The following is a 25,115-nucleotide window of genomic DNA, read 5'->3' as shown; positions in this document are numbered from 1 at the left end:
GTATATGAAAACAACGCTAATGTTTTCTTTTCATTTATTGCCCCGGGCTTAGTGGTTGAAGATTTCGTCAAATTTAACTAAAAGTCCAAAAACAATCAATGGAGCCAAAAGTTATGAACACACTATTACTTTAACGGAGTATCCGCCATCACCTTGCGTGACATAATACGTAACTTGTGTGATGCTCAGACAGCAGTGACAACATTCAGCGGAGTTGCGTATGAGCATATTTACTGTTGTGTCTTTGCTCGTTGCAGTTACGAACTCGAGGTAGGGCACTAATTCAAAGCTTTCTTTCGAGTTCCTAGGCGATAAAATCGATATAGTTTTCAACAGATCCCATCATGGCGATGCAGGACGTTATAAATAAGGTTAAGGGGACAGCTCTTGGAGTTGCGGGTTACTTGACGCCTGTTTTGAAGGTGCGTTACAAAATTTTCTACTTAATCGAAAATCCAGCTGTGCAATTTTGTTTTTTCGCTTATTTTCAATCAATTTAGAGAATTAACCATCTTTTCTGTCAATATAGGAGTCAAAGTTTCAAGAAACGGGCGTTATTACTCCGGAAGAAGTACATATGTAGGTTTTTTAGCTGCGTAATCCATGTAAATATAGTGGAATTTGTACTCAAGAAGCGATCGTTTAACCATTTGCGCTTAGATTTGAGCTTCCAAATGTTATAGTAAAGTTCGGATATAGCGCGCGCTGTCATTGGTTGAAACAGCGCGCTATATGAGAGTAAAGAACATAGAGCAAGAGCGCTAAAGCTGTCATGCCAACTGCCAAATTGTACTATATATGTCCGACCATTTCCCGGACTTCTCTCTAGCTTTTTTTCACTCATTGAAAGTAAAATTTCGGAACAAACGAGCCGGCAAACCACACTAAAGTTGAAAGATATTGTGAAACTCAACAAGTGCGGAGGAACACTCGACTACATCTCGTGTTTCTACCTACACTTCTTTCATGCTCTAGCCGCTTCCTGCGTGCTTTACAATAGAACAGAGCACAGTCAAGGCTTCTCCGTTAGTAAAATAGACTAACCAATCTTTATTACATGACCGAACAATGTCTTTCACTTTTGAGTGCTTAGAGTGATGCTTATACGAAGGAAACCAAAACAACAATTAATTGTCTACTGTAGATCTCAATCAATCATTAATGAAGAAAACAATTACAAAAAAGATAGTTTACCTTTGAGAGGAACGCTTTGTTTTAGGACAGTGTGGGATGATGTGGATATCTTCTTTTCAAAGTTATTGCCATGTAAAGATATGCACATGTAACTTCTCCCCAAAATATCCATATATTATCTAGCAAAAAAGTCCATGAGGATAATCAAACTTATCAGGTAGAAGTTGTTGTCTTGATCTAACACCAAATTCTCATCACTTATTCACAAGGAAATGTGAAGTAGTTTAAGGGGAGAATTAATAACCAGATCTTGGCAGTTAGAAAGATTAAAGTGGCCGCAATGTGAAATCCAAGCTTGTCCACAAGCTACAGACTGCGATAGGAGGTCTTCTAAGCAGCAGTAGACTGCCAATAACTAGCTTTTAATAAAACCCTTGGTTCAAACCATTTACTGTATCATTATTAGTGATACAAGTAATTCAATTTGTTGCATATCTACTTATTTTTTTTTATGTGTGATTTACAGTTTGTGGCAGCAGGAGACCACTTAGTACATCACTGTCCAACATGGAAATGGTTTGTGTCTGTCTTGTTTCGTTGAGATTATATGATCTACAGAGGTTTTTCACTTTCACTCCAAGGAGTGATACAGAAGTTACTTCTCTCAACAATATCAATGTAATATCTGGCAAACAGTTGATGAAAATATAGACAAATATCAATTGATAGGAGATACTGTTGAGATCAACACCCAGTTGACTGGACTGTAGCAACTGTTCGAAAGGCTGATGCAGAATCAGCAACCTGTTCAATCTCCTATTGTTATTAAGTAAATTTATCTGGCAAAATTATGATTTATATTCCAAATTGATTCTGTCTTTTCTTTCCTAGGGATTCAGGACCTGATGATACTAAAATAAAGAACTACCTTCCAAAAGACAAGCAGTTTTTGTATACAAAGAATGTGTGAGCTGGCACTGGAGCTGTATGACCTGAGGGTTGCTGGGATGCAGGCATAGTGGCGGCCATTCCTTGAGTTGTGTGACCTGAGGGTTGCTGGGATGCAGATGTAGTGTGAGCTGGCACTGGAGCTGCATGACCTGAGGGTTGCTGGGTGCAGGCATAGTGGCGGCCATCCCTTGAGTTGTGTGACCTAAGGGTTGCTGGGATGCAGGCGTAGTGTGAGCTGGCACTGGAGCTGCATGACCTGAGGGTTGCTGGGATGCAGGCATAGTGGTGGCCATCCCTTGAGTTGTGTGACCTGAGGGTTGCTGGGATGCAGGCGTAGTGTGAGCTGGCACTGGAGCTGCATGACCTGAATGTTGCTGGTTTCCAGGTGCAGTGGTAGCCATCAATGGAGTTGCATGAGCTGAGGGTTGCTGGGATGCAGGCAAAGTGGGAGCTGGTACTGGAGCTGCATGACCTGAGGGTTGCTGGGATGCACACATAGTGGCAACCGAGGGTTGCTGGGATGCAGGCGTAGTGGGAGCTGATACTGATGGTGGTTGAACAGGGTGCTGTTGAGAAGTCGGATTGCATGCATCATTGGTTAAGGCATTTAAGGATCTTTTCCTCTTTTGATGATACATGCTCCACCAGCTTCTTATTTGTTGCTCCTTAAGTACCTCCACTCCTCTCTCTCTCTCTCATGCATGCAACTACATCTTTTGGGTCAGCCCGCATGCCACAGGTAGCTTGCCTGTTGTAAAACAACATCATAATCTCTTTCTGGGCTAAGCTGAACACAGTTTTCTTGCCAGAGTTTTTCTTTAATGCAAACCCACTGGGTGGTGAAGGGAAAGAGGATGGCCGGGGAACATTATCCAGGGTTGGAGCCAGCACTGTTTCAGGAGCATGATTGATAAACCGGATGGTGTAGACATCTTGTGGCTGAATGGAAACAGCTGACTGCCTTTCCAGAGGCTCTGGAAGCTCTGATGAAATAGAAGACCCCGTCGCACTAGCCAAGCAGGATTCTCTTGAAGCCAGCTTTTTTACTTGCACCTTGGTCTTTTTTACCATTTTCCCTACACCAGCCAGTGATTGAGCTACCAATCCACTTGCATACTCTCCATCCATAAGAAATGCAAAACTGCCAAACAGAGAAATGTCCTTCAAAGTTCCCATTTTCTTAGGGGCCTTGCTTCTGTCGATGTTCAGCTTAAAACATGACATATTTTTCATACTCTGAAAAAATGTGTAAATAACAGAATGATAAGATATGTGCTACTTTTTTTGATAGAGAGACAGCAAAAGAGGAAGAGCACTTTGCCTGAATAAATCAATCGATATAAAATAACTGGGTACAATAACTGTAAAAAGGTAAAGGAAACAACACAAATGAACTGTCAATATGATGAATATTTTGGATGAATAAATTAAAACAACAACACAATGCCTGGGAGAAATAGTTATCACAGTGCAAAAGAAAGGGAGAAAGAATGTCAAAGAAATACAAACAGTTTTTTTAAACTTTATACCAAAACATTCCACCCATTTGTAGCTCTGCTTTTTTTGGATGGGGGAGGAAGGGGGGGGGGGGTGGGGAGAGCAAATAAATCTTACAGAAAAGGTAAAAAAAAGACCAAAGTAGTTTGCTGAATAAATCATAGGTATCTAAAAGTACAAAAAGGAATTTTTTAACAAAGTCTACCAAATCATGCTAAAGAAAATGCATTGAAATCAGTTGCAGAACTAAAAATAATGTAAAATTAACTTCAGTAATGTTCTTTCTGTTTCATGACTGAATACTTGGGCAATCAAAATCAAAATTTACCATTTCATATCACGCACTATTGTGGTCTAAATGGCAAATTAATAGACCGTTGCCTGTTATCAACAGGTCTTAGGAAAAAGTTTATTCCATCTTTTCTCATACTGAAAACAAAACAACAATTTTTAAAATATATTTACCTGCACAAGATCTCCAAGTTCTTCTCCTGTCTCCAGGTCATTTCCTAAGCAAACATAGCGCACAATCTTGTGGCTGATGTGGGCAAAGTGGGTGTCAAGAGCTGTTTTGCCTTCACCTGTTGTACTGCTGGAGTCGCACATTAGAAAAAAAGGAATACAAAATTATCCAAGGTCCAAATAAATAAAATAAATATCTGCCAAAAAAGAAACACAGCTCAACACTTTCAGAATCTATATGCAAATTATTATTGAGTTTTTTAGAGCCAAGCAGTAAAGAACTGAAAATTAATATATAAAGAATGGTAAACAGAGCTTTTTACTCAAAGATTTTTTATTTGCCTGCTGATAAACAAAACTAGACCAACACCAACAAGGAATACATGTACCCTAACTGCAGAATAAGTAAAGGGGTAAAACAAGGGGTAAAACCTTATCCAATTGTAAGTTTACCAATCATCCCATGATTTTTTACATTACAAATGAAACAATTTCAGGAAAGTTCAGAACAAATTTGCAGTACTACATATAAGTAAAAATTTTGACTTGTATGTAGTTGTTACATAAACAAACCTAAAAATACAGTTGGTAAAATCTGGATATGAAAGGTATCTTACAGTATTGTTGTTATTGACCATCCGTGTACAGACATACATGTATGTGAACAAGTGCAGGTTTGGTATTTATTTACAATTATTGTAAAATAATCAACTTAACACATACACATACCAGAAAAGAGGTATACAGAGAATCCAGGAAAGACCCTTTCCAGCCAGGAAAAGCAGACATCCAGTGCGCTCTGAGTAAAGAAAGCGTCCTGCTTCGTGTCCTCCGACCACAGGTCAAACACCTCACTACTGTGTTGCTTCTCATCCACCTGGGCAACCACATAGCAACCATGTAGAGAGATTCCCCGTTTGCTGTACCAGTCTCTCTGGATTTCTCTTACTCGTTTGCCCAGCTCTAGCTTCACCTTATAATCAATAACCATTACACACTCTCCAGGTTTCAAGTTCTTCAGAATAAACTTATAATAGTCCCCTTGATGTTTGGTGCGAAGTAGATGTCCAAGGTAGTCAGTATGCACCTTGAACAATTCTTGCAAGCGTGCTGTCAAGTCAGATTTCACAGATTGATCTGAGATACCATCAACTGACTCCAAAACAGAGCTTTAAACAATATAAATAGGTGAAATGTCAGTACATACTGCTTGGTGCTCCTCGGGACAAGACAAAAATGCATGACTTTGACATAACTCTAAACATGAGGAATGATGTTGTGAAAGTTTTGAGAATTTTGTTTTCACAAAACAGTAGCCTTCGCTTTTCATCAGCATAGCATCGAAGTCGGAAAAATTTCCGCACAGCCCCATACTTAATTATGCATGTACATCTTACTGGTGATACACTGAATAATAAAGCCCCATATATGGATGTATAATGATGTATGGGGCTGTGCGGAAATTTTGCCACGCTTTGGGTCAATATCAAAGCGGAAATACTTGTAATGCATCGACGCAAACCGTTTCCACGTGGCGCGTGCTGTGTTTCGAACAAACACACTTCGCCTCGAACCCCATAAGGGCTCCAAAAAGGAGGTAAACGTAAACGAGATAGATGAATTGAAAACTATATACACTATATACACTATTTACAATATTTACAGAAAAGGTAGACTTCATAAACGATGCTATTTTGACGAAGGATCGCACGCTGCACAATAGCCAATGTGGCGACTGAATTGTACGAGTCTCGGAAAACCGAGTTCCGCAAATGCAAATTAGCCGAAACTTTGCCGAGAGACAGAACAATAGAAATACTACCATAAAAGGAAAACACATCGTAACAAATCGGTTTTTTTTCGTGCAAATATCGTGAAAATTCCGTCTTCCACCAATCAGAGCATCGGAAATTAATAAGATAAGCCAATTCAGGAGACTACTTATGCGCAAGCCCTGCGCCTCGCCTCTTTCCTTCTTAGGCGAATCATTACAATAAGAACTCATGGTGAAACTGTATACCCTGCATAGGATTGAAATTTGCGAAAACAATGGCCACTTTGATAGTACATGATCGTCTTGTCCAAATGTTCTGAGGGAGGGGTATGACACTACGTTCATCCGGCCCAGGACTACGTCGGATACCACGATTCTAGTAAAGTGCAGTAGACCGTATTGTTTGCGAATTGTCGAAAAGAGTGAGCCTCTTTGCACAACCCGTTTGCTGCTCATTAGAACGAAATTTCAATCATGAGATTTTCTTGCTGTTGTTGCCAGGTATGTAGACAATGTTAGAATTATCGCTTTTCATAGCTGGGTGGTTTCTCACTTCTATTTGGTCTTGTAAATCAGGAAAATTTGGAACACGCTTTGGGTCAATATCAAAGCGAAAGTACTTGTAATGCATCGACGCAAACCGTTTCCCTCATAAGATGAAATATGTTTACAATTCGTTTCCTTTCTCCTTAAAGTTCATGTGTTGTTGCTCGTCTTGTTCGTCTGATTCTTGAGGAAGAAACCGTACGTGCCCTTGTAAGTTCGAAAGATTGTTAGAAACTGAAAGAGTTTTATGAACCACGAATTTACATCTGATTGTGAATCTTTCGGTTTAAAATTAGGAATGTTAAGTTGGTTTCTTGTCACAAAGCCAGAGATGAGAGTAGTTGTTGAATATTTGGCCCCATTATCCGAAATTTTAGTGTGACTGTACCTTTGCACTACGCTGTATCGTGTTTCTGTAACTCGATTGCACTCTCTCTCAGACAAACTTCTACTCCCCCTAAACCCCCCCCCCCCATAACGCGTCTAAACCAAAAATTTATCCCAATAAATCATGGAGGTTTCTAGATGGTCGAGTGGTTATCGTAAGCGCGCAACGAGTGCTAGAGAGCCAGATTTTTACTGTCAGCTTTCATTGTATAAATTTACCCTTTGCAGTACAAGATCTTTGACCTCTTTTGATTTTGTTCATGTTCCTTGCTGCTGATTCAACGGTTTTGTTTTTTTTCAGGGGGAGTCACAAGACAAAAAGGTAAACTATATGTTGAGGAAACTAGATGGTCGAGTGGTAATCGTAGGCGCGCAACGAGTGCTAGAGAGCCAGATTTTAAAATGTCAACTTTCATTGTATAAATTAACCCTTTGCGGAACAGGACTTTTTATCTTTTTGACTTTTGTTCATGTTCCTAGCTGCTGATTGAACGGTTTTGTTTTTATTTTCAGGTTAGCGATGAGGAGGAGCCTCTTCTTTCAGAAGACAAAAAGGTAAACTATATGTTGAGGAAACTCGAAATTGACGCTTACAACCTCGCTGAATGGGAAACGTTGATATAATTACAAATTATTCAGGAATGTTGGTATTCTGAGGAGATAGTTAGTATATAGATAGGTAGAAGTATATAGATAGGTAGTTATCTCCCACACAGATCCTTCGTGCGGGTATCCCCTCCATACCTTGACCACGGAAGGTTCTTGTAAAGGTATTTAGTTTAGGGTACCGTCAATGAACGAAAAAAGGGATTGTGTGACCTATTAATTTTGTGTGACTCTTACCATTTTGGCAGACTTTTCTCCACCTTTTAGATGCATACATTTTTTTTACTTTTTGTTATTATTTTTGTTCTTGTTTTTTTTTTTTTCTGTTAATGTTTTGTTTTGCTTTGTTTTTGTCCGTGTATTACTCAGAAATATGATAAGCCATTGGAAGATCCCGTGAGAAGCTGCACACCCCATGGCCAAGAAACACTCCCTTATGGATATTCCGACTTCGATAACCAAAGCGTCAAGGGAATGAAAGGTGATCGTGCACCAGATGAGAATGTCGTACCCGATGTTGAAACCAAACCAAACCGTCGCAAGAAACGTCCAGAAGCTGGGTCGAGCGCAAGTGGAACAAATTCAGTCGAGCAGGCTGCTAATTTTGGCGAAAAGGGAACCAAGCCTAAGAAGAAAAAAGTAGAGACTAACGACGAGCTAAGCAAAGTTCTCGACTTCAAAAGGTTCGACATTTCCGAGTTGGATTGCATTTTCGCGGATTTTAAAACAACGTTGGATCCATTCGTCCAAAATCGCGAGGACATGGCCAAAGCAGAGGAATCCTTTAAGAAAGCTGTTACCACGCTGGAACAAGTCAGTCCGCATGCGCAGTTCAGTGAATATGTGCACGCCCTGAAGACGCGACTCACATCAGAGGGAATCGTAGTCAAGATAAAAGAGGGAGCTCTGGCCATTTACACAGAGGGAAAAAAGGCAGTACAAGGAATTCTTGACGCAGTAGCTGCTGTAAATGCCATACTTAAACTGTCGAAGGAATTAAAAGCTATGCCGATGATTATCGCAAGAGGAAGTGACGATGCAGTCGAGAGAGCTGAAGGAATGGATCTGCAAGGAATCTTGAAACGAGAGTTTAAGAGCGTGTGGGATTTGGGAAAGATCCCAAGGCTCAAAAAGGCCTTCAGCAACAACGTCCAACAAGTGAGGAGAGCTCCTGACATGGTGCGCGATTTCTACAGCCAAGCCAAAAAGATCATCCTTGAAATTTATCATGCTTTTGCCGATGAAGAGGAACAGAAGAAAATTGAAGGGGAGCTGAACGAGGGCGACGACACTTCAAAAGGAAAAGATAAAAGCGAAAGCAATGAGGCGGACGAAGCAAATGGAGGAAGCACCTCAAAGAAGAAGACTGACAAGAAGGAAGGAAGTAAAGCTGACAAAAGTAAGTCCAACAAGGAAAAGGACAAAGAGGAGTTTCACAAGAAGTTGAAGTTTGATTCAGTGGGTCTTGATGACATTGATAATATGTTTTCTTCCCTCGCAACTGCCATCAATCCGTTCGTGGAAACGCGTGAGAGCCTGCAAGCCGCCAAAGAATCTTTCGAGAATATTGTTAAGAAGATCCTTAACTTTGAAGCAAAGAAGGAACTTAAAGAGTACATCACAGAGTTAAAAAAAGAGGCCAAGGAAGGAAACATTACGATCTACATCGATGAAACAGATGGCGAGATTAAAGTGAAATCAATTGAAGGCGTAAAACCGCCCAAGCCTTACCGTGATGCAGTTGAAGCGCTGAAGAACATCAGAACAGCCGGAAGTGAAGCAGTGGAACTTGAGCCAGACGTGCAGCATGGAATAGAAGAGTTCATGCACAGAATCACTCAAATCAATCCACAGCGTGACTTTCACAGCTTGCTTAAGAAGAAGTCTGATGTAAGGGCTCTTCCAAGGAAGATAAAAAGATTCAACGAGAATCGTAAAAAAGCACAAGAGATTCCGGGTATTGTCAAAGAGTTCTGCCTGTATGTGGAGCGCATTCTAACCGACATCCTTGAAGCTTTGACAGGGGAAGAAGACTCAACGACAAAGAAAGAAGAGGGCAGCGGTGAAGAAGGAGATAAAAGTCCGACAGATGAGAATCAACCAAAGAAATACGAGTCGCATCATAAGCCATTGGAAGGTCCCGTGAGAAGCTGCACACCCCATGGCCAAGAAACACTCCCTACTGGATATTCCGACTTCGATAACCAAAGGGTCAAGGGAATGAAAGGTAATCGTGCACCAGAGAAGAATGTCGTACCTGATGATGAAACCAAACCAAACCGTCGCAAGAAACGTCCAGAAGCTGGGTCGAGCGCAAGTGGAACAAATTCAGTCGAGCAGGTTGCTAATTTTGGCGAAAAGGGAACCAAGCCTAAGAAGAAAAAAGGAGAGACTAACGACGAGCTAAGCAAAGTTCTCGACTTCAAAAAGTTCGACATTTCCGAGTTGGATTGCATTTTCGCGGATTTTAAAACAACGTTGGATCCATTCGTCCAAAATCGCGAGGACATGGCCAAAGCAGAGGAATCCTTTAAGAAAGCTGTTACCACGCTGGAACAAGTCAGTCCGCATGCGCAGTTCAGTGAATATGTGCACGCCCTGAAGACGCGACTCACATCAGAGGGAATCGTAGTCAAGATAAAAGAGGGAGCTCTGGCCATTTACACTGAGGGAAAAAAGACAGTACAAGAAATTTTAGACGCAGTAGCTGCTGTAAATGCCATACTCAAACTGTCGAAGGAATTAAAAGCTATGCCGATGATTATCGCAAGAGGAAGTGACGATGCAGTCGAGAGAGCTGAAGGAATGGATCTGCCAGGAATCTTGAAACGAGAGTTTAAGAGCGTGTGGGATTTGGGAAAGATCCCAAGGCTCATAAAGGCCTTCAGCAACAACGTCCAACAAGTGAGGAGAGCTCCTGACATGGTGCGCGATTTCTACAGCCAAGCCAAGAAGATCATCCTTGAAATTTATCATGCTTTTGCCGATGAAGAGGAACAGAAGAAAATTGAAGGGGAGCTGAACGAGGGCGACGACACTTCAAAAGGAAAAGATAAAAGCGAAAGCAATGAGGCGGACGAAGCAAATGGAGGAAGCACCTCAAAGAAGAAGACTGACAAGAAGGAAGGAAGTAAAGCTGACAAAAGTAAGTCCAACAAGGAAAAGGACAAAGAGGAGTTTCACAAGAAGTTGAAGTTTGATTCAGTGGGTCTTGATGACATTGATAATATGTTTTCTTCCCTCGCAACTGTCATCAATCCGTTCGTGGAAACGCGTGAGAGCCTGCAAGCCGCCAAAGAATCTTTCGAGAATATTGTTAAGAAGATCCTTAACTTTGAAGCAAACAAGGAACTTAAAGAGTACATCAAAGAGTTAAAAAAAGACGCCAAGGAAGGAAACATTACGATCTACATCGATGAAACAGACGGTGAGATAAAAGTGAAATCAATTGAAGGCGTAAAACCGCCCAAGCCTTACCGTGATGCAGTTGAAGCGCTGAAGAACATCAGAACAGCCGGAAGTGAAGCAGTGGAACTTGAGCCAGACGTGCAGCATGGAATAGAAGAGTTCATGCACAGAATCACTCAAATCAATCCACAACGTGACTTTCACAGCTTGCTTAAGAAGAAGTCTGATGTATTCGCTCTTCCAGGGAAGATAAAAAGATTCAACGAGAATCGTAAAAAAGCACAAGAGATTCCGGGTATTGTCAAAGAGTTCTGCCTGTATGTGGAGCGCATTCTAACCGACATCCTTGAAGCTTTGACAGGGGAAGAAGACACAGCGACAAAGAAAGAAGAGGGCAGCGGTGAAGGAGGAGATGGTCAGAAATGAGGCGAGGGACGAAATCAGTTAGCCAAAGAGTGCTCCATGCAGATTAGACTGGAGTAGCTAAAAGAAATGAGACAGATGAACAAAGAATCAAGTGTTATCATGAAACTAAAGACCACTGAGTATCTTGGAGAGAATATAGCAGAAATAGGTTGTTGTCGAGAAAAAATAAGGCTTCTTATTCAAAAACATATGTTGACTGGTGGTATATCATTCATGTTCGAAACATAACATTGGTCGATCTTGATTTGGATTGCTCATTTTTCTTTCTTGGAGGCATCCTAAAGTTGTAATTTCCCCCCGTATTTATTTAATAAGTTTTTTCTTCATTAACTTTCGTGTTTAGAAGCCAAATTTATTTCCTTGTATTGATTACTAGAAATTTGAATTGACTAAAGGGTTACAATATGTGTATCATGGGTTACAATGTGTGTATCATTACTTTTTACTTCGGACGTTATCCCTTCCCGTTAGAATTTCAGCAATGAAATATCAAATGGGTATTTTGTGTTTCGCTCGTCAACAACTTGTTACGCTTTGGTACGCGATTGGATTAAACACAGTCATGCGACTGAATACTACGCTGAAGCAGGAGTTACAGTTTGCCTAACCTGCCGGGTAACTGTAACTCAGTGAAATGTTTCACAACTGCTTGGCCGTGGATGTCTGGGTACGAGAGTTCAGTTAGTCACACCCAATTCTAAAGGATGAACCGTCAATTCTTAGGGCGAGAGAAGGACTTGTTCATTTCCACCCCTCTATTTTCAGATCGTAAACAAATAGTTACGACTTTCGCCTAGAAATTGTAACGGAGTTAAAATCCTAGGATGAGCTCTGTATATGAAAACAACGCTAATGTTTTCTTTTCATTTATTGCCCCGGGCTTAGTGGTTGAAGATTTCGTCAAATTTAACTAAAAGTCCAAAAACAATCAATGGAGCCAAAAGTTATGAACACACTATTACTTTAACGGAGTATCCGCCATCACCTTGCGTGACATAATACGTAACTTGTGTGATGCTCAGACAGCAGTGACAACATTCAGCGGAGTTGCGTATGAGCATATGTACTGTTGTGTCTTTGCTCGTTGCAGTTACGAACTCGAGGTAGGGCACTACTTCAAAGCTTTTCTTTCGAGTTCCTAGGCGGTAAAATCGATATAGTTTTCAACAGATCCCATCATGGCGATGCAGGACGTTATAAATAAGGTTAAGGGGACAGCTCTTGGAGTTGCGGAGTACTTGACGCCTGTTTTGAAGGTGCGTTACCAAATTTTCTACTTAATCGAAAATCCAGCTGTGCAATTTTGTTTTTTTTTCGCTTATTTTTAATCAATTTAGAGAATTAACCATCTCTTCTGTCAATATAGGAGTCAAAGTTTCAAGAAACGGGCGTTATTACTCCAGAAGAAGTACGTATGTAGGTTTTTTAGCTGCGTAATCCATGTAAATATAGTGGAATTTGTACTCCACAAGCGATCGTTTAATCCATTTGCGCTTAGATTTGAGCTTCCAAATGTTATAGTAAAGTTCGGATATAGCGTGCGCTGTCATTGGTTGAAACAGCGCGCTATATGAGAGTAAAGAACATAGAGCAAGAGTGCTAAAGCTGTCATGCCAACTGCCAAATTGTACTATATATGTCCGACCATTTCCCGGACTTCTCTCTAGCTTTTTTTCACTCATTGAAAGTGAAATTTCGGAACAAACGAGCCGGCAAACCACACTAAAGTTGAAAGATATTGTGAAACTCAACAAGTGTGGAGGAACACTCGACTACATCTCGTGTTTCTACCTACACTTCTTTCATGCTCTAGCCGCTTCCTGCGTGCTTTACAACAGAACAGAGCACAGTCAAGGCTTCTCCGTTAGTAAAATAGACTAACCAATTTTTATTACATGACCGAACAATGTCTTTCACTTTTGAGTGCTTAGAGCGATGCTTATACGAAGGAAACCAAAACAACAATTAATTGTCTACTGTAGATCTCAATCAATCATTAATGAAGAAAACAATTACAAAAAAAGATAGTTTACCTTTGAGAGGAACGCTTTGTTTTAGGACAGTGTGGGATGATGTGGATATCTTCTTTTCAAAGTTATCGCCATGTAAAGATATGCACATGTAACTTCTCCCTAAAATATCCATATATTATCTAGCAAAAAGTCCATGAGGATAATCAAACTTATCAGGTAGAAGTTGTTGTCTTGATCTAACACCAAATTCTCATCACTTATTCACAAGGAAATGTGAAGTAGTTTAAGGGGAGAATTAATAACCAGATCTTGGCAGTTAGAAAGATTAAAGGGGCCGCAATGTGAAATCCAAGCTTGTCCACAAGCTACAGACTGCAATAGGAGGTCTTCTAAGCAGCAGTAGACTGCCAATAACTAGCTTTTAATAAAACCCTTGGTTCAAACCATTTACTGTATCATTATTAGTGATACAAGTAATTCAATTTGTTGCATATCTACTTACTTTTTTCTATGTGTGATTTACAGTTTGTGGCAGCAGGAGACCACTTAGTACATCACTGTCCAACATGGAAATGGTTTGTGTCTGTCTTGTTTCGTTGAGATTATATGATCTACAGAGGTTTTTCACTTTCACTCCAAGGAGTGATACAGAAGTTACTTCTCTCAACAATATCAATGTAATATCTGGCAAACAGTTGATGAAAATATAGACAAATATCAATTGATAGGAGATACTGTTGAGATCAACACCCAGTTGACTGGACTGTAGCAACTGTTTGAAAGGCTGATGCAGAATCAGCAACCTGTTCAATCTCCTATTGTTATTAAGTAAATTTCTCTGGCAAAATTATGATTTATATTCCAAATTGATTCTGTCTTTTCTTTCCTAGGGATTCAGGACTTGATGATACTAAAATAAAGAACTACCTTCCAAAAGACAAGCAGTTTTTGTATACAAAGAATGTGTGAGCTGGCACTGGAGCTGTATGACCTGAGGGTTGCTGGGATGCAGGCATAGTGGCGGCCATTCCTTGAGTTGTGTGACCTGAGGGTTGCTGGGATGCAGACGTAGTGTGAGCTGGCAGTGGAGCTGCATGACCTGAGGGTTGCTGGGATGCAGGCATAGTGGCGGCCATCCCTTGAGTTGTGTGACCTGAGGGTTGCTGGGATGCAGGCATAGTGGCGGCCATCCCTTGAGTTGGGTGACCTGAGGGTTGCTGGGATGCAGGCGTAGTGTGAGCTGGCACTGGAGCTGCATGACCTGAATGTTGCTGGTTTCCAGGTGCAGTGGTAGCCATCAATAGAGTTGCATGAGCTGAGGGTTGCTGGGATGCAGGCTTAGTGGGAGCTGGTACTGGAGCTGCATGACCTGAGGGTTGCTGGGATGCACACATAGTGGCAACCGAGGGTTGCTGGGATGCAGGCGTAGTGGGAGCTGATACTGATGGTGGTTGAACAGGGTGCTGTTGAGAAGTCGGATTGCATGCGTCATTGGTTAAGGCATTTAAGGATCTTTTCCTCTTTTGATGATACATGCTCCACCAGCTTCTTATTTGTTGCTCCTTAAGTACCTCCACTCCTCTCTCTCTCTCATGCATGCAATTACATCTTTTGGGTCAGCCCGCATGCCACAGGTAGCTTTCCTGTTGTAAAACAACATCATAATCTCTTTCTGGGCTAAGCTGAACACAGTTTTCTTGCCAGAGTTTTTCTTTAATGCAAACCCACTGGGTGGTGAAGGGAAAGAGGATGGCCGGGGAACATTATCAAGGGTTGGAGCCAGCACTGTTTCAGGAGCATGATTGATAAACCGGATGGTGTAGACATCTTGTGGCTGAATGGAAACAGCTGACTGCCTTTCCAGAGGCTCTGGAAGCTCTGATGAAATAGAAGACCCCGTCGCACCAGCCAAGCAGGATTCTCTTGAAGCCAGCTTTTTTACTTGCACCTTGGTCTTTTTTACCATTTTCCCTACACCAGCCAGTGATTGAGCTACCAATCCACTTGCATACTCTCCATCCATAAGAAATGCAAAACTGCCAAACAGAGAAATGTCCTTCAAAGTTCCCATTTTCTTAGGGGCCTTGCTTCTGTCGATGTTCAGCTTAAAACATGACATATTTTTCATACTCTGAAAAAAAGTGTAAATAACAGAATGATAAGATATGTGCTACTTTTTTTGATAGAGAGACAGCAAAAGAGGAAGAGCACTTTGCCTGAATAAATCAATCGATATAAAATAACTGGGTACAATAACTGTAAAAAGGTAAAGGAAACAACACAAATGAACTGTCAATATGATGAATATTTTGGATGAATAAATTAAAACAACAACACAATGCCTGGGAGAAATAGTTATCACAGTGCAAAAGAAAGGGAGAAAGAATGTCAAAGAAATACAAACAGTTTTTTTAAACTTTATACCAAAACATTCCACCCATTTGTAGCTCTGCTTTTTTTGGATGGGGGAGGAAGGGGGAGGGAGTGGGGAGAGCAAATAAATCTAACAGAAAAGGTAAAAAAAAGACCAAAGTAGTTTGCTGAATAAATCGCAGGTATCTAAAAGTACAAAAAGGAATTTTTTAACAAAGTCTACCAAATCATGCTAAAGAAAATGCATTGAAATCAGTTGCAGAACTAAAAATAAAGTAAAATTAACTTCAGTAATGTTCTTTCTGTTTCATGACTGAATACTTGGGCAATCAAAATCAAAATTTACCATTTCATATCACGCACTATTGTGGTCTAAATGGCAAATTAATAGACCGTTGCCTGTTATCAACAGGTCTTAGGAAAAAGTTTATTCCATCTTTTCTCATACTGAAAACAAAACAACAATTTTTAAAATATATTTACCTACACAAGATCTCCAAGTTCTTCTCCTGTCTCCAGGTCATTTCCTAAGCAAACATAGCGCACAATCTTGTGGCTGATGTGGGCAAAGTGGGTGTCAAGAGCTGTTTTGCCTTCACCTGCCTCGAAATTGTTGTACTGCTGGAGTCGCACATTAGAAAAAAAGGAATACAAAATTATCCAAGGTCCAAATTAATAAAATAAATATCTGCCAAAAAAGAAACACAGCTTAACAATTTCAGAATCTATATGCAAATTATTATTGAGTTTTTTAGAGCCAAGCAGTAAAGAACTGAAAATTAATATACAAAGAATGGTAAACAGAGCTTTTTAATCAAAGATTTTTTATTTGGCTGCTGATAAACAAAACTAGATCAACACCAACAAGGAATACATGTACCCTAACTGCAGAATAAGTAAAGGGGTAAAACAAGGGGTAAAACAAGGGGTAAAACCCTATCCAATTGTAAGTTTACCAATCATCCCATGATTTTTTACATTACAAATGAAACAATTTCAGGAAAGTTCAGAACAAATTTGCAGTACTACATATAAATAAAAATTTTGACTTGTATGTAGTTGTTAAATAAACAAACCTAAAAATACAGTTGGTAAAATCTGGATATGAAAGGTATCTTACAGTTTTGTTGTTATTGACCATCCGTGTACAGACATACATGTATGTGAACAAGTGCAGGTTTGGTATTTACTATAAATTATAAAATAATAAACTTAAAACATACACATACCAGAAAAGAGGTATACAGAGTATCCAGGAAAGACCCTTTCCAGCCAGGAAAAGCAGACATCCAGTGCGCTCTGAGTAAAGAAAGCGTCCTGCTTCGTGTCCTCCGACCACAGGTCAAACACCTCACTACTGTGTTGCTTCTCATCCACCTGGGCAACCACATAGCAACCATGTAGAGAGATTCCCTGTTTGCTGTACCAGTGTCTCTGGATTTCTCTTACTCGTTTGCCCAGCTCTAGCTTCACCTTATAATCAATAACCATTACACACTCTCCAGGTTTCAAGTTCTTCAGAATAAACTTATAATAGTCCCCTTGATGTTTAGGTGAAATGTCAGTACATACTGCCTGGTGCTCCTCGGGACAAGACGAAAATGCATGACTTTGACATAACTCTAAACATGAGGAATGATGCTGTGAAAGTTTTGAGAATTTTGTTTTCACAAAATTCTGATAGCGCCTAACATCCTTGACAAGGGCAGATCCATTGTGGCCAGGGCTGTGTGAACAGAGTTCCTCGATAAATGTACACAATTCATCAAAATTAGAGTGACCAAAGTCATCGCAGATGTTGCACAAACCTGCAAGCATGGTGTTCATGCGGAAATTGGTTGGCAAATGTGTATAAATATATGTACGCTTTACTCCATTTGGAAACTCCAGTAAGTACTGGTTAATCAGGCCTTTAACAGTGTCTTGCCAGTACCTGACAGCCGTCTCCTCTCCATCAACCAGTACACTTCTACACGAAGAAGCTCTAGAGACATCATCCCTGTGTAGAAACTCAGTCAGTTCTTCCAGCACTTGAGGACTCACACTGACGGGTAAACTTGAATTTCTCCACAGGCACACCTCCACGGCCAAACAGTATGCAGTGTACCTTTGCAGCTGTTACGGTTTTAGAGGAGCACTGAAAATACTTCTGAAGAACAGAATATGGGTAGTCCATGGCAACGATGGACAGTAGCCTTCGCTTTTCATCAGCATAGCATCGAAGTCTGCCAAGTTGCTTTGCTGCATCAACACTAGAGCTGAAAATTTCTGGAGTGTTTCCATTGAAAGAAATTCTGCTTTTCCTTAAAGTGTCCCCGATCAAAACCTTTTGTTTTTGGCTAGTAGCATTCTTTCTGATGGCTTTGTTTGCCTCTTTGTCCTTGCAAGCTTTATACTCTGCTGCGAGTCTGGAGAGAAATGAGTTTTCACCGTGTGACATAGCACTGTTGGAAGCAGCAGATTCAGTTCCAAATGAAGCCTGCCACTTTCCAGATCTAACCAGATCTCAAATAAACATGCGAACATCACTTTCATTTAAGTGGACATATTTATCAGCCAGTGATGTCAAGCTATCGATGGTCTTGCTTCTCATAGTCTGTTGGGTTCTTAACTCAGCTTCTTTGTATGGCCGGCGCGGAATTTCCGGCTCTTGAACACTTTTCGGTGAAGTCTCGATGGCTTTTGACGACAACGGGCAATTCTCCATGCTTTCAATGTCAACTGGATCAGGATATTCCACTGATTCCACTGAACTTGAGACATTTTCTTCGTGACAACTGAGCGTTTCTTCAAGCGTTGGCACCGAAGACCGCACTAGCTGGTTGAAATTTACCTCCTGGAGAAAAGAAGGAGATGAAAATTATTCTAAGGTATATTCGATGGCTATCGTATCACAATAAAAGAAAATTATGAGAGGCACAGTAGTGCAAAAGGAAAATCACACATTGAGAATCGAATACCGGTCACTTCGCAAACGTGTCACTTCGCAAACTGTCACTTCGCAAACGTCCTTTGTCACTTCGCAAACGAAGTGACAAAGGACGTTACGCTTGGGACGGCATTGCAATCCTCCTTTTCCTCCGACACAGTGTTCTTTCTTTGGGACTGTTATTGCCTTCAAATCAAATACATTTCTTGTTGCTGTGCAAAACTAAGTAGTTGTACATTATTATTAGCGTTTAGCAGTTAATACATCTAATTCTTCAACAACTCTAAGGCGGTTTCGATCGAAGCATAGATAGATGTAAATTTGTGTCTTGTTACTCTTTTACATCTATCTTGGATATGTATTTAATACCCTGTCTTCACTTCGTGCGTTCCAGTTTACACGGTTGTCGTCAATCACACAGAAACCATCACATTTGTAAATATTTGTAAATACTAGAGAATAGTTTAGTAGATCATTTAGTGGTTTAATAAAGTGATACTGTGCGTGTATTTTTCTACATTGCTCGTCGATCAGTCGAGTCACGCAATCAATTCATCATTTATAATGATTAAAAGTAACGTGATTCTCTTCTGTTGATTTTCGTTGATTCATATTACGTTTGCGAATCGACCGAGGACGTTTGCGAACTGACAGTTTGCGAAGTGACACGTTTGCGAAGTGACCGGATACCTGAGAATCAGTCGGCAAATTTGACGCTTGTAAACATAAGCTCACCTCATATCTCCGGCACTTGAGTTCAAGAGCAATTCTTTCTCGACATGGAAGGCAAATCTTTCTCTTTCTGGTTTTGTTTTTCGATGTATCCACACCACAAAATTCAAGCTCTTCTGGACTAGCAATCCGCAAACTAGCCGCTGAAATATCACCATGATGCCACGTGCTGTGTTTCGAACAAACACACTTCGCTTCGAACCCCATAAGGGCTCCAAAAAGGAGGTAAACGTAAACGAGATAGATGAATTGAAAACTATATACACTATATACACTATTTACAGAAAAGGTAGACTTCATAAACGATGCTATTTTGACGAAGGATCGCACGCTGCGCAATAGCCAATGTGGCGACTGAATTGTACGAGTCTCGCTGTTGTTGCCAGGTATGTAGACAATGTTAGAATTATCGCTTTTCATAGCTGGGTGGTTGGTCACTTCTATTTGGTCTTGTAAATCAGGAAAATTTGGAACACGCTTTGGGTCAATATCAAAGCGGAAGTACTTGTAATGCATCGACGCAAACCGTTTCCACGTGCCACGTGCCACGTGTTTCGAACAAACACACTTCGCTTCGAACCCCATGAGGGCTCCAAAAAGGAGGTAAACGTAAACGAGATAGATGAATTGAAAACTATATACACTATATACACTATTTACAATATTTACAATATTTACAGAAAAGGTAGACTTCATAAACGATGCTATTTTGACGAAGGATCGCACGCTGCACAATAGCCAATGTGGCGACTGAATTGTACGAGTCTCGGAAAACCGAGTTCAGCAAATGCAAATTAGCCGAAACTTTACCGAGAGACAGAACAATAGAAACCCTACCATAAAAGGAAAACACATCGTAACAAATCGGTTTTTTTCGTGCAAATATCGTTAAAATTCCGTTTTCCACCAATCAGAGCATCGGAAATTAATAAGATAAGCCAATTAAGGAAACTACTTATGCGCAAGCCCTGCGCCTCGCCTCTTTCCTTCTCAGGCGAACCATTACAATAAGAACTCATGGTGAAACTGTATACCCTGCATAGGATTGAAATTTGCGAAAACAATAGCCACTTTGATAGTACATGATCGTCTTGTCCAAATGTTCTGAGGGAGGGGTATGACACTACGTTCATCCGGCCCAGGACTACGTCGGATACCACGATTCTAGTAAAGTGCAGTAGACCGTATTGTTTGCGAATTGTCGAAAAGAGTGAGCCTCTTTGCACAACCCGTTTGCTGCTCATTAGAACGAAATTTCAATCATGAGATTTTCTTGCTGTTGTTGCCAGGTATGTAGACAATGTTAGAATTATCGCTTTTCATAGCTGGGTGGTTGCTCACTTCTATTTGGTCTTGTAAATCAGGAAAATTTGGAACACGCTTTGGGTCAATATCAAAGCGGAAGTACTTGTAATGCATCGACGCAAACCGTTTCCCTCATAAGATGAAATATGTTTACAATTCGTTTCCTTTCTCCTTAAAGTTCATGTGTTGTTGCTCGTCTTGTTCGTCTGGTTCTTGAGGAAGAAACCGTACTTGCCTTGTAAGTTCGAAAGATTGTTAGAAACTGAAAGAGTTTTATGAACCACGAATTTACATTTGATTGTGAATCTTTCGGTTTAAAATTAGGAATGTTAAGTTGGTTTCTTGTCACAAAGCTAGAGATGAGAGTAGTTGTTGAATATTTGGCCCCATTATCCGAAATTTTAGTGTGACTGTACCTTTGCACTACGCTGTATCGTGTTTCTGTAACTCGATTGCACTCTCTCTCAGACAAACTTCTACTCCCCCTACCCCCGCCCCCATAAACCAAAAATTTATCCCAATAAATCATGGAGGTTTCTAAATGGTCGAGTGGTTATCGTAAGCGCGCAACGAGTGCTAGAGAGCCAGATTTTTACTGTCAGCTTTCATTGTATAAGTTTACCCTTTGCAGTACAAGATCTTTGACCTCTTTTGATTTTGTTCATGTTCCTAGCTGCTGATTCAACGGTTTTGTTTTTTTTCAGGGGGAGCCTACTCCTTCACAAGACAAAAAGGTAAACTATATGTTGAGGAAACTAGATGGTCGAGTGGTAATCGTAGGCACGCAACGAGTGCTAGAGAGCCAGATTTTAAAATGTCAACTTTCATTGTATAAATTAACCCTTTGCGGAACATGATTTTTTATCTTTTTTACTTTTGTTCATGTTCTTAGCTGCTGATTGAACGGTTTTCTTTTTATTTTCAGGTTAACGATGAGAAGGAGCCTCTTCTTTCAAACAGAGACAAAAAGGTAAACTATATGTTGAGGAAACTCGAAATTGACGCTTACAACCTCGCTGAATGGGAAACGTTGATATAATTACAAATTCTTCAGGAATGTTGGTATTCTGAGGAGATAGTTAGTATATAGATAGGTAGAAGTAGATAGATAGGTAGTTATCTCCCACACAGGTCCTTCGTGCGGGTATCCCCTCCATACCTTGACCACGGAAGGTTCTTGTAAAGGTATTTAGTTTAGGGTACCGTCAATGAACGAAAAAAGGGATTGTGTGACCTATTAATTTTGTGTGACTCTTACCATTTTGGCAGACTTTTCTCCACCTTTTAGATGCATACATGTTTTTTACTTTTTGTTACTATTTTTGTTGTTGTTTTTTTTTTCTGTTAATGTTTTGCTTTGTTTTTGTCCGTGTATTACTCAGAAATATGATAAGCGATTGAAAAGTCCCGTGAGAAGCTACACACCCTATGGCCAACATGCGCTCCCTGGTGGACATTCCGACTTCGATAACCAAAGCACCATTGGAACAAGTAATCGTGCAGCAGATGTGAATGTCGTACCCGATGTTGAAACGAAACAAAACCGTCGCAAGAAACGTCCAGAAGCTGGGTCGAGCGCAAGTGGAACAAATTCAGTCGAGCAGGCTGCTAATTTTGGCGAAAAGGGAACCAAGCCTGAGAAGAAAAAAGTAGAGACTAACGACGAGCTAAGCAAAGTTCTCGACTTCAAAAGGTTCGACATTTCCGAGTTGGATTGCATTTTCGCGGATTTTAAAACAACGTTGGATCCATTCGTCCAAAATCGCGAGGACATGGCCAAAGCAGAGGAATCCTTTAAGAAAGCTGTTACCACGCTGGAACAAGTCAGTCCGCATGCGCAGTTCAGTGAATATGTGCACGCCCTGAAGACGCGACTCACATCAGAGGGAATCGTAGTCAAGATAAAAGAGGGAGCTCTGGCCATTTACACAGAGGGAAAAAAGACAGTACAAGGAATTCTTGACGCAGTAGCTGCTGTAAATGCCATACTTAAACTGTCGAAGGAATTAAAAGCTATGCCGATGATTATCACAAGAGGAAGTGACGATGCAGTCGAAAGAGCTGAAGGAATGGATCTGCCAGGAATCTTGAAACGAGAGTTTAAGAGCGTGTGGGATTTGGGAAAGATCCCAAGGCTCAAAAAGGCCTTCAGCAACAACGTCCAACAAGTGAGGAGAGCTCCTGACATGGTGCACGATTTCTACAGCCAAGCCAAGAAGATCATCCTTGAAATTTATCATGCTTTTGCCGATAAAGAGGAGCAGAAGAAAATTGAAGGGGAGCTGAACGAGGGCGACGACACTTCAAAAGAAAAAGATAAAAGCGAAGGCAATGAGGCGGAAGGAGCAAATGGAGGAAGCACCTCAAAGAAGAAGACTGACAAGAAGGAAGTAAGTAAAGCTGACAAAAGTAAGTCCAACAAGGAAAAGGACAAAGAGGAGTTTCACAAGAAGTTGAAGTTTGATTCAGTGGGTCTTGATGACATTGATAATATGTTTTCTTCCCTCGCAACTGTCATCAATCCGTTCGTGGAAACGCGTGAGAGCCTGCAAGCCTCCAAAGAATCTTTCGAGAATATTGTTAAGAAGATCCTTAACTTTGAAGCAAAGAAGGAACTTAAAGAGTACATCACAGAGTTAAAAAAAGACGCCAAGGAAGGAAACATTACGATCTACATCGATGAAACAGATGGCGAGATTAAAGTGAAATCAATTGAAGGCGTAAAACCGCCCAAGCCTTACCGTGATGCAGTTGAAGCGCTGAAGAACATCAGAACAGCCGGAAGTGAAGCAGTGGAACTTGAGCCAGACGTGCAGCATGGAATAGAAGAGTTCATGCACAGAATCACTCAAATCAATCCACAGCGTGACTTTCACAGCTTGCTTAAGAAGAAGTCTGATGTAAGGGCTCTTCCAAGGAAGATAAAAAGATTCAACGAGAATCGTAAAAAAGCACAAGAGATTCCGGGTATTGTCAAAGAGTTCTGCCTGTATGTGGAGCGCATTCTAACCGACATCCTTGAAGCTTTGACAGGGGAAGAAGACTCAACGACAAAGAAAGAAGAGGGCAGCGGTGAAGAAGGAGATAAAAGTCCGACAGATGAGAATCAACCAAAGAAATACGAGTCGCATCATAAGCCATTGGAAGGTCCCGTGAGAAGCTGCACACCCCATGGCCAAGAAACACTCCCTACTGGATATTCCGACTTCGATAACCAAAGGGTCAAGGGAATGAAAGGTGATCGTGCACCAGAGAAGAATGTCGTACCTGATGATGAAACCAAACCAAACCGTCGCAAGAAACGTCCAGAAGCTGGGTCGAGCGCAAGTGGAACAAATTCAGTCGAGCAGGCTGCTAATTTTGGCGAAAAGGGAACCAAGCCTGAGAAGAAAAAAGTAGGGACTAACGACGAGCTAAGCAAAGTTCTCGACTTCAAAAAGTTCGACATTTCCGAGTTGGATTGCATTTTCGCGGATTTTAAAACAACGTTGGATCCATTCGTCCAAAATCGCGAGGACATGGCCAAAGCAGAGGAATCCTTTAAGAAAGCTGTTACTACGCTGGAACAAGTCAGTCCGCATGCGCAGTTCAGTGAATATGTGCACGCCCTGAAGACGCGACTCACATCAGAGGGAATCGTAGTCAAGATAAAAGAGGGAGCTCTGGCCATTTACACAGAGGGAAAAAAGACAGTACAAGAAATTTTAGACGCAGTAGCTGCTGTAAATGCCATACTCAAACTGTCGAAGGAATTAAAAGCTATGCCGATGATTATCGCAAGAGGAAGTGACGATGCAGTCGAGAGAGCTGAAGGAATGGATCTGCCAGGAATCTTGAAACGAGAGTTTAAGAGCGTGTGGGATTTGGGAAAGATCCCAAGGCTCATAAAGGCCTACAGCAACAACGTCCAACAAGTGAGGAGAGCTCCTGACATGGTGCACGATTTCTACAGCCAAGCCAAGAAGATCATCCTTGAAATTTATCATGCTTTTGCCGATGAAGAGGAACAGAAGAAAATTGAAGGGGAGCTGAACGAGGGCGACGACACTTCAAAAGAAAAAGATAAAAGCGAAGGCAACGAGGCAGAAGAAGCAAATGGAGGAAGCACCTCAAAGAAGAAGACTGACAAGAAGGAAGTAAGTAAAGCTGACAAAAGTAAGTCCAACAAGGAAAAGGACAAAGAGGAGTTTCACAAGAAGTTGAAGTTTGATTCAGTGGGTCTTGATGACATTGATAATATGTTTTCTTCCCTCGCAACTGCCATCAATCCGTTCGTGGAAACGCGTGAGAGCCTGCAAGCCGCCAAAGAATCTTTCGAGAATATTGTTAAGAAGATCCTTAACTTTGACGCAAAGAAGGAACTTAAAGAGTACATCAAAGAGTTAAAAAAAGACGCCAAGGAAGGAAACATTACGATCTACATCGATGAAACAGATGGTGAGATTAAAGTGAAATCAATTGAAGGCGTAAAACCGCCCAAGCCTTACCGTGATGCAGTTGAAGCGCTGAAGAACATCAGAACAGCCGGAAGTGAAGCAGTGGAACTTGAGCCAGACGTGCAGCATGGAATAGAAGAGTTCATGCACAGAATCACTCAAATCAATCCACAGCG

General features: G+C 40.9%; 4 protein-coding genes, 1 long non-coding RNA gene and 1 pseudogene across 7 annotated transcripts in view; 4 read left to right on the top strand and 2 right to left on the bottom strand.

The window, feature by feature from the left end:
- Nucleotides 1-252: 252 nt before the first annotated feature.
- On the top strand, nucleotides 253-2,161 carry LOC136281805 (ubiquitin-like-conjugating enzyme ATG3). 2 transcript variants are annotated; one of them, XR_010718005.1, is made up of 4 exons: nucleotides 253-422; nucleotides 530-579; nucleotides 1,661-1,710; nucleotides 2,026-2,161. XR_010718005.1 is itself a non-coding variant. In XM_066168815.1 (4 exons), the coding sequence occupies exons 1-4, from the start codon at nucleotides 345-347 to the stop codon at nucleotides 2,102-2,104; spliced, it is 249 nt and encodes an 82-aa protein (XP_066024912.1). In that variant the 5' UTR covers nucleotides 253-344; the 3' UTR covers nucleotides 2,105-2,161. The 2 variants fall into 2 exon arrangements, 1 of the variants encoding a protein (XP_066024912.1); XM_066168815.1 differs by having other exon boundaries at nucleotides 530-571.
- A 1,021-nt stretch (nucleotides 2,162-3,182) lies between these two features.
- LOC136281806 (uncharacterized) lies at nucleotides 3,183-5,688 on the bottom strand. Its single transcript, XR_010718006.1, has 3 exons — nucleotides 4,774-5,688; nucleotides 4,048-4,174; nucleotides 3,183-3,321 (listed from the first exon to the last, which is right to left on the bottom strand). It is a non-coding gene; the product is annotated as an uncharacterized lncRNA (long non-coding RNA).
- Nucleotides 5,689-6,037: 349 nt separating this feature from the next.
- LOC131770846 (myosin-2 heavy chain) lies at nucleotides 6,038-11,808 on the top strand. Of its 2 annotated transcripts, XM_059086576.2 has the most exons (4): nucleotides 6,038-6,319; nucleotides 7,053-7,073; nucleotides 7,265-7,306; nucleotides 7,727-11,808. In XM_059086576.2, exons 1-4 carry the CDS (start codon nucleotides 6,293-6,295, stop codon nucleotides 11,189-11,191), a joined length of 3,555 nt encoding a protein of 1,184 aa, XP_058942559.2. In that variant the 5' UTR covers nucleotides 6,038-6,292; the 3' UTR covers nucleotides 11,192-11,808. The 2 variants fall into 2 exon arrangements, with proteins under 2 accessions (XP_058942559.2, XP_058942567.2); XM_059086584.2 differs by lacking the exon at nucleotides 7,053-7,073.
- A 469-nt stretch (nucleotides 11,809-12,277) lies between these two features.
- Nucleotides 12,278-15,589, top strand: LOC136281764 (ubiquitin-like-conjugating enzyme ATG3). Its single transcript, XM_066168678.1, has 4 exons — nucleotides 12,278-12,447; nucleotides 12,558-12,599; nucleotides 13,690-13,739; nucleotides 14,055-15,589. The coding sequence occupies exons 1-4, from the start codon at nucleotides 12,370-12,372 to the stop codon at nucleotides 14,131-14,133; spliced, it is 249 nt and encodes an 82-aa protein (XP_066024775.1). The 5' UTR covers nucleotides 12,278-12,369; the 3' UTR covers nucleotides 14,134-15,589.
- Nucleotides 15,157-19,754, bottom strand: LOC131770422 (uncharacterized; annotated as a pseudogene).
- Nucleotides 19,755-20,212: 458 nt separating this feature from the next.
- The window catches only part of LOC131770413 (probable DNA double-strand break repair Rad50 ATPase), a 5,545-nt gene continuing 642 nt past the window's right edge, over nucleotides 20,213-25,115 (top strand). Inside the window, exons 1-4 of the mRNA XM_066168849.1 lie at nucleotides 20,213-20,487; nucleotides 21,208-21,237; nucleotides 21,429-21,473; nucleotides 21,886-25,115. The exon at nucleotides 21,886-25,115 is cut by the window's right edge and continues 642 nt beyond it. Of these exons, the coding sequence (XP_066024946.1) occupies nucleotides 20,461-20,487; nucleotides 21,208-21,237; nucleotides 21,429-21,473; nucleotides 21,886-25,115 (3,332 nt within the window). The 5' untranslated portion in view covers nucleotides 20,213-20,460. The remainder of the gene's footprint in view (nucleotides 20,488-21,207; nucleotides 21,238-21,428; nucleotides 21,474-21,885) is intronic.

Source organism: Pocillopora verrucosa, chromosome 6 (genome assembly GCF_036669915.1).
Source record: "Pocillopora verrucosa isolate sample1 chromosome 6, ASM3666991v2, whole genome shotgun sequence".
Classification (NCBI taxonomy): Eukaryota; Metazoa; Cnidaria; class Anthozoa; order Scleractinia; family Pocilloporidae; genus Pocillopora; species Pocillopora verrucosa.
Note: the sequence above shows the minus strand (reverse complement) of the source record. Positions and strands in the feature narration are given on the sequence as shown.

What these genes read in the sequence shown, in the direction of transcription:
- LOC136281805 (XM_066168815.1), top strand. Translation starts at nt 345, where the DNA reads ATGGCGATGCAGGACGTTATAAATAAGGTTAAGGGGACAGCTCTTGGA. An exon ending in ACTTGACGCCTGTTTTGAAG is followed by an intron (nt 423 to 529) that starts GTGCGTTACAAA and finishes CTGTCAATATAG; the next exon opens with GAGTCAAAGTTTCAAGAAAC. An exon ending in GCGTTATTACTCCGGAAGAA is followed by an intron (nt 572 to 1,660) that starts GTACATATGTAG and finishes TGTGATTTACAG; the next exon opens with TTTGTGGCAGCAGGAGACCA.
- LOC131770846 (XM_059086576.2), top strand. Translation starts at nt 6,293, where the DNA reads ATGAGATTTTCTTGCTGTTGTTGCCAG. An exon ending in TTTCTTGCTGTTGTTGCCAG is followed by an intron (nt 6,320 to 7,052) that starts GTATGTAGACAA and finishes GTTTTTTTTCAG; the next exon opens with GGGGAGTCACAAGACAAAAA. An exon ending in TTCTTTCAGAAGACAAAAAG is followed by an intron (nt 7,307 to 7,726) that starts GTAAACTATATG and finishes TGTATTACTCAG; the next exon opens with AAATATGATAAGCCATTGGA.
- LOC136281764 (XM_066168678.1), top strand. Translation starts at nt 12,370, where the DNA reads ATGGCGATGCAGGACGTTATAAATAAGGTTAAGGGGACAGCTCTTGGA. An exon ending in ACTTGACGCCTGTTTTGAAG is followed by an intron (nt 12,448 to 12,557) that starts GTGCGTTACCAA and finishes CTGTCAATATAG; the next exon opens with GAGTCAAAGTTTCAAGAAAC. An exon ending in CACTGTCCAACATGGAAATG is followed by an intron (nt 13,740 to 14,054) that starts GTTTGTGTCTGT and finishes TTTCTTTCCTAG; the next exon opens with GGATTCAGGACTTGATGATA.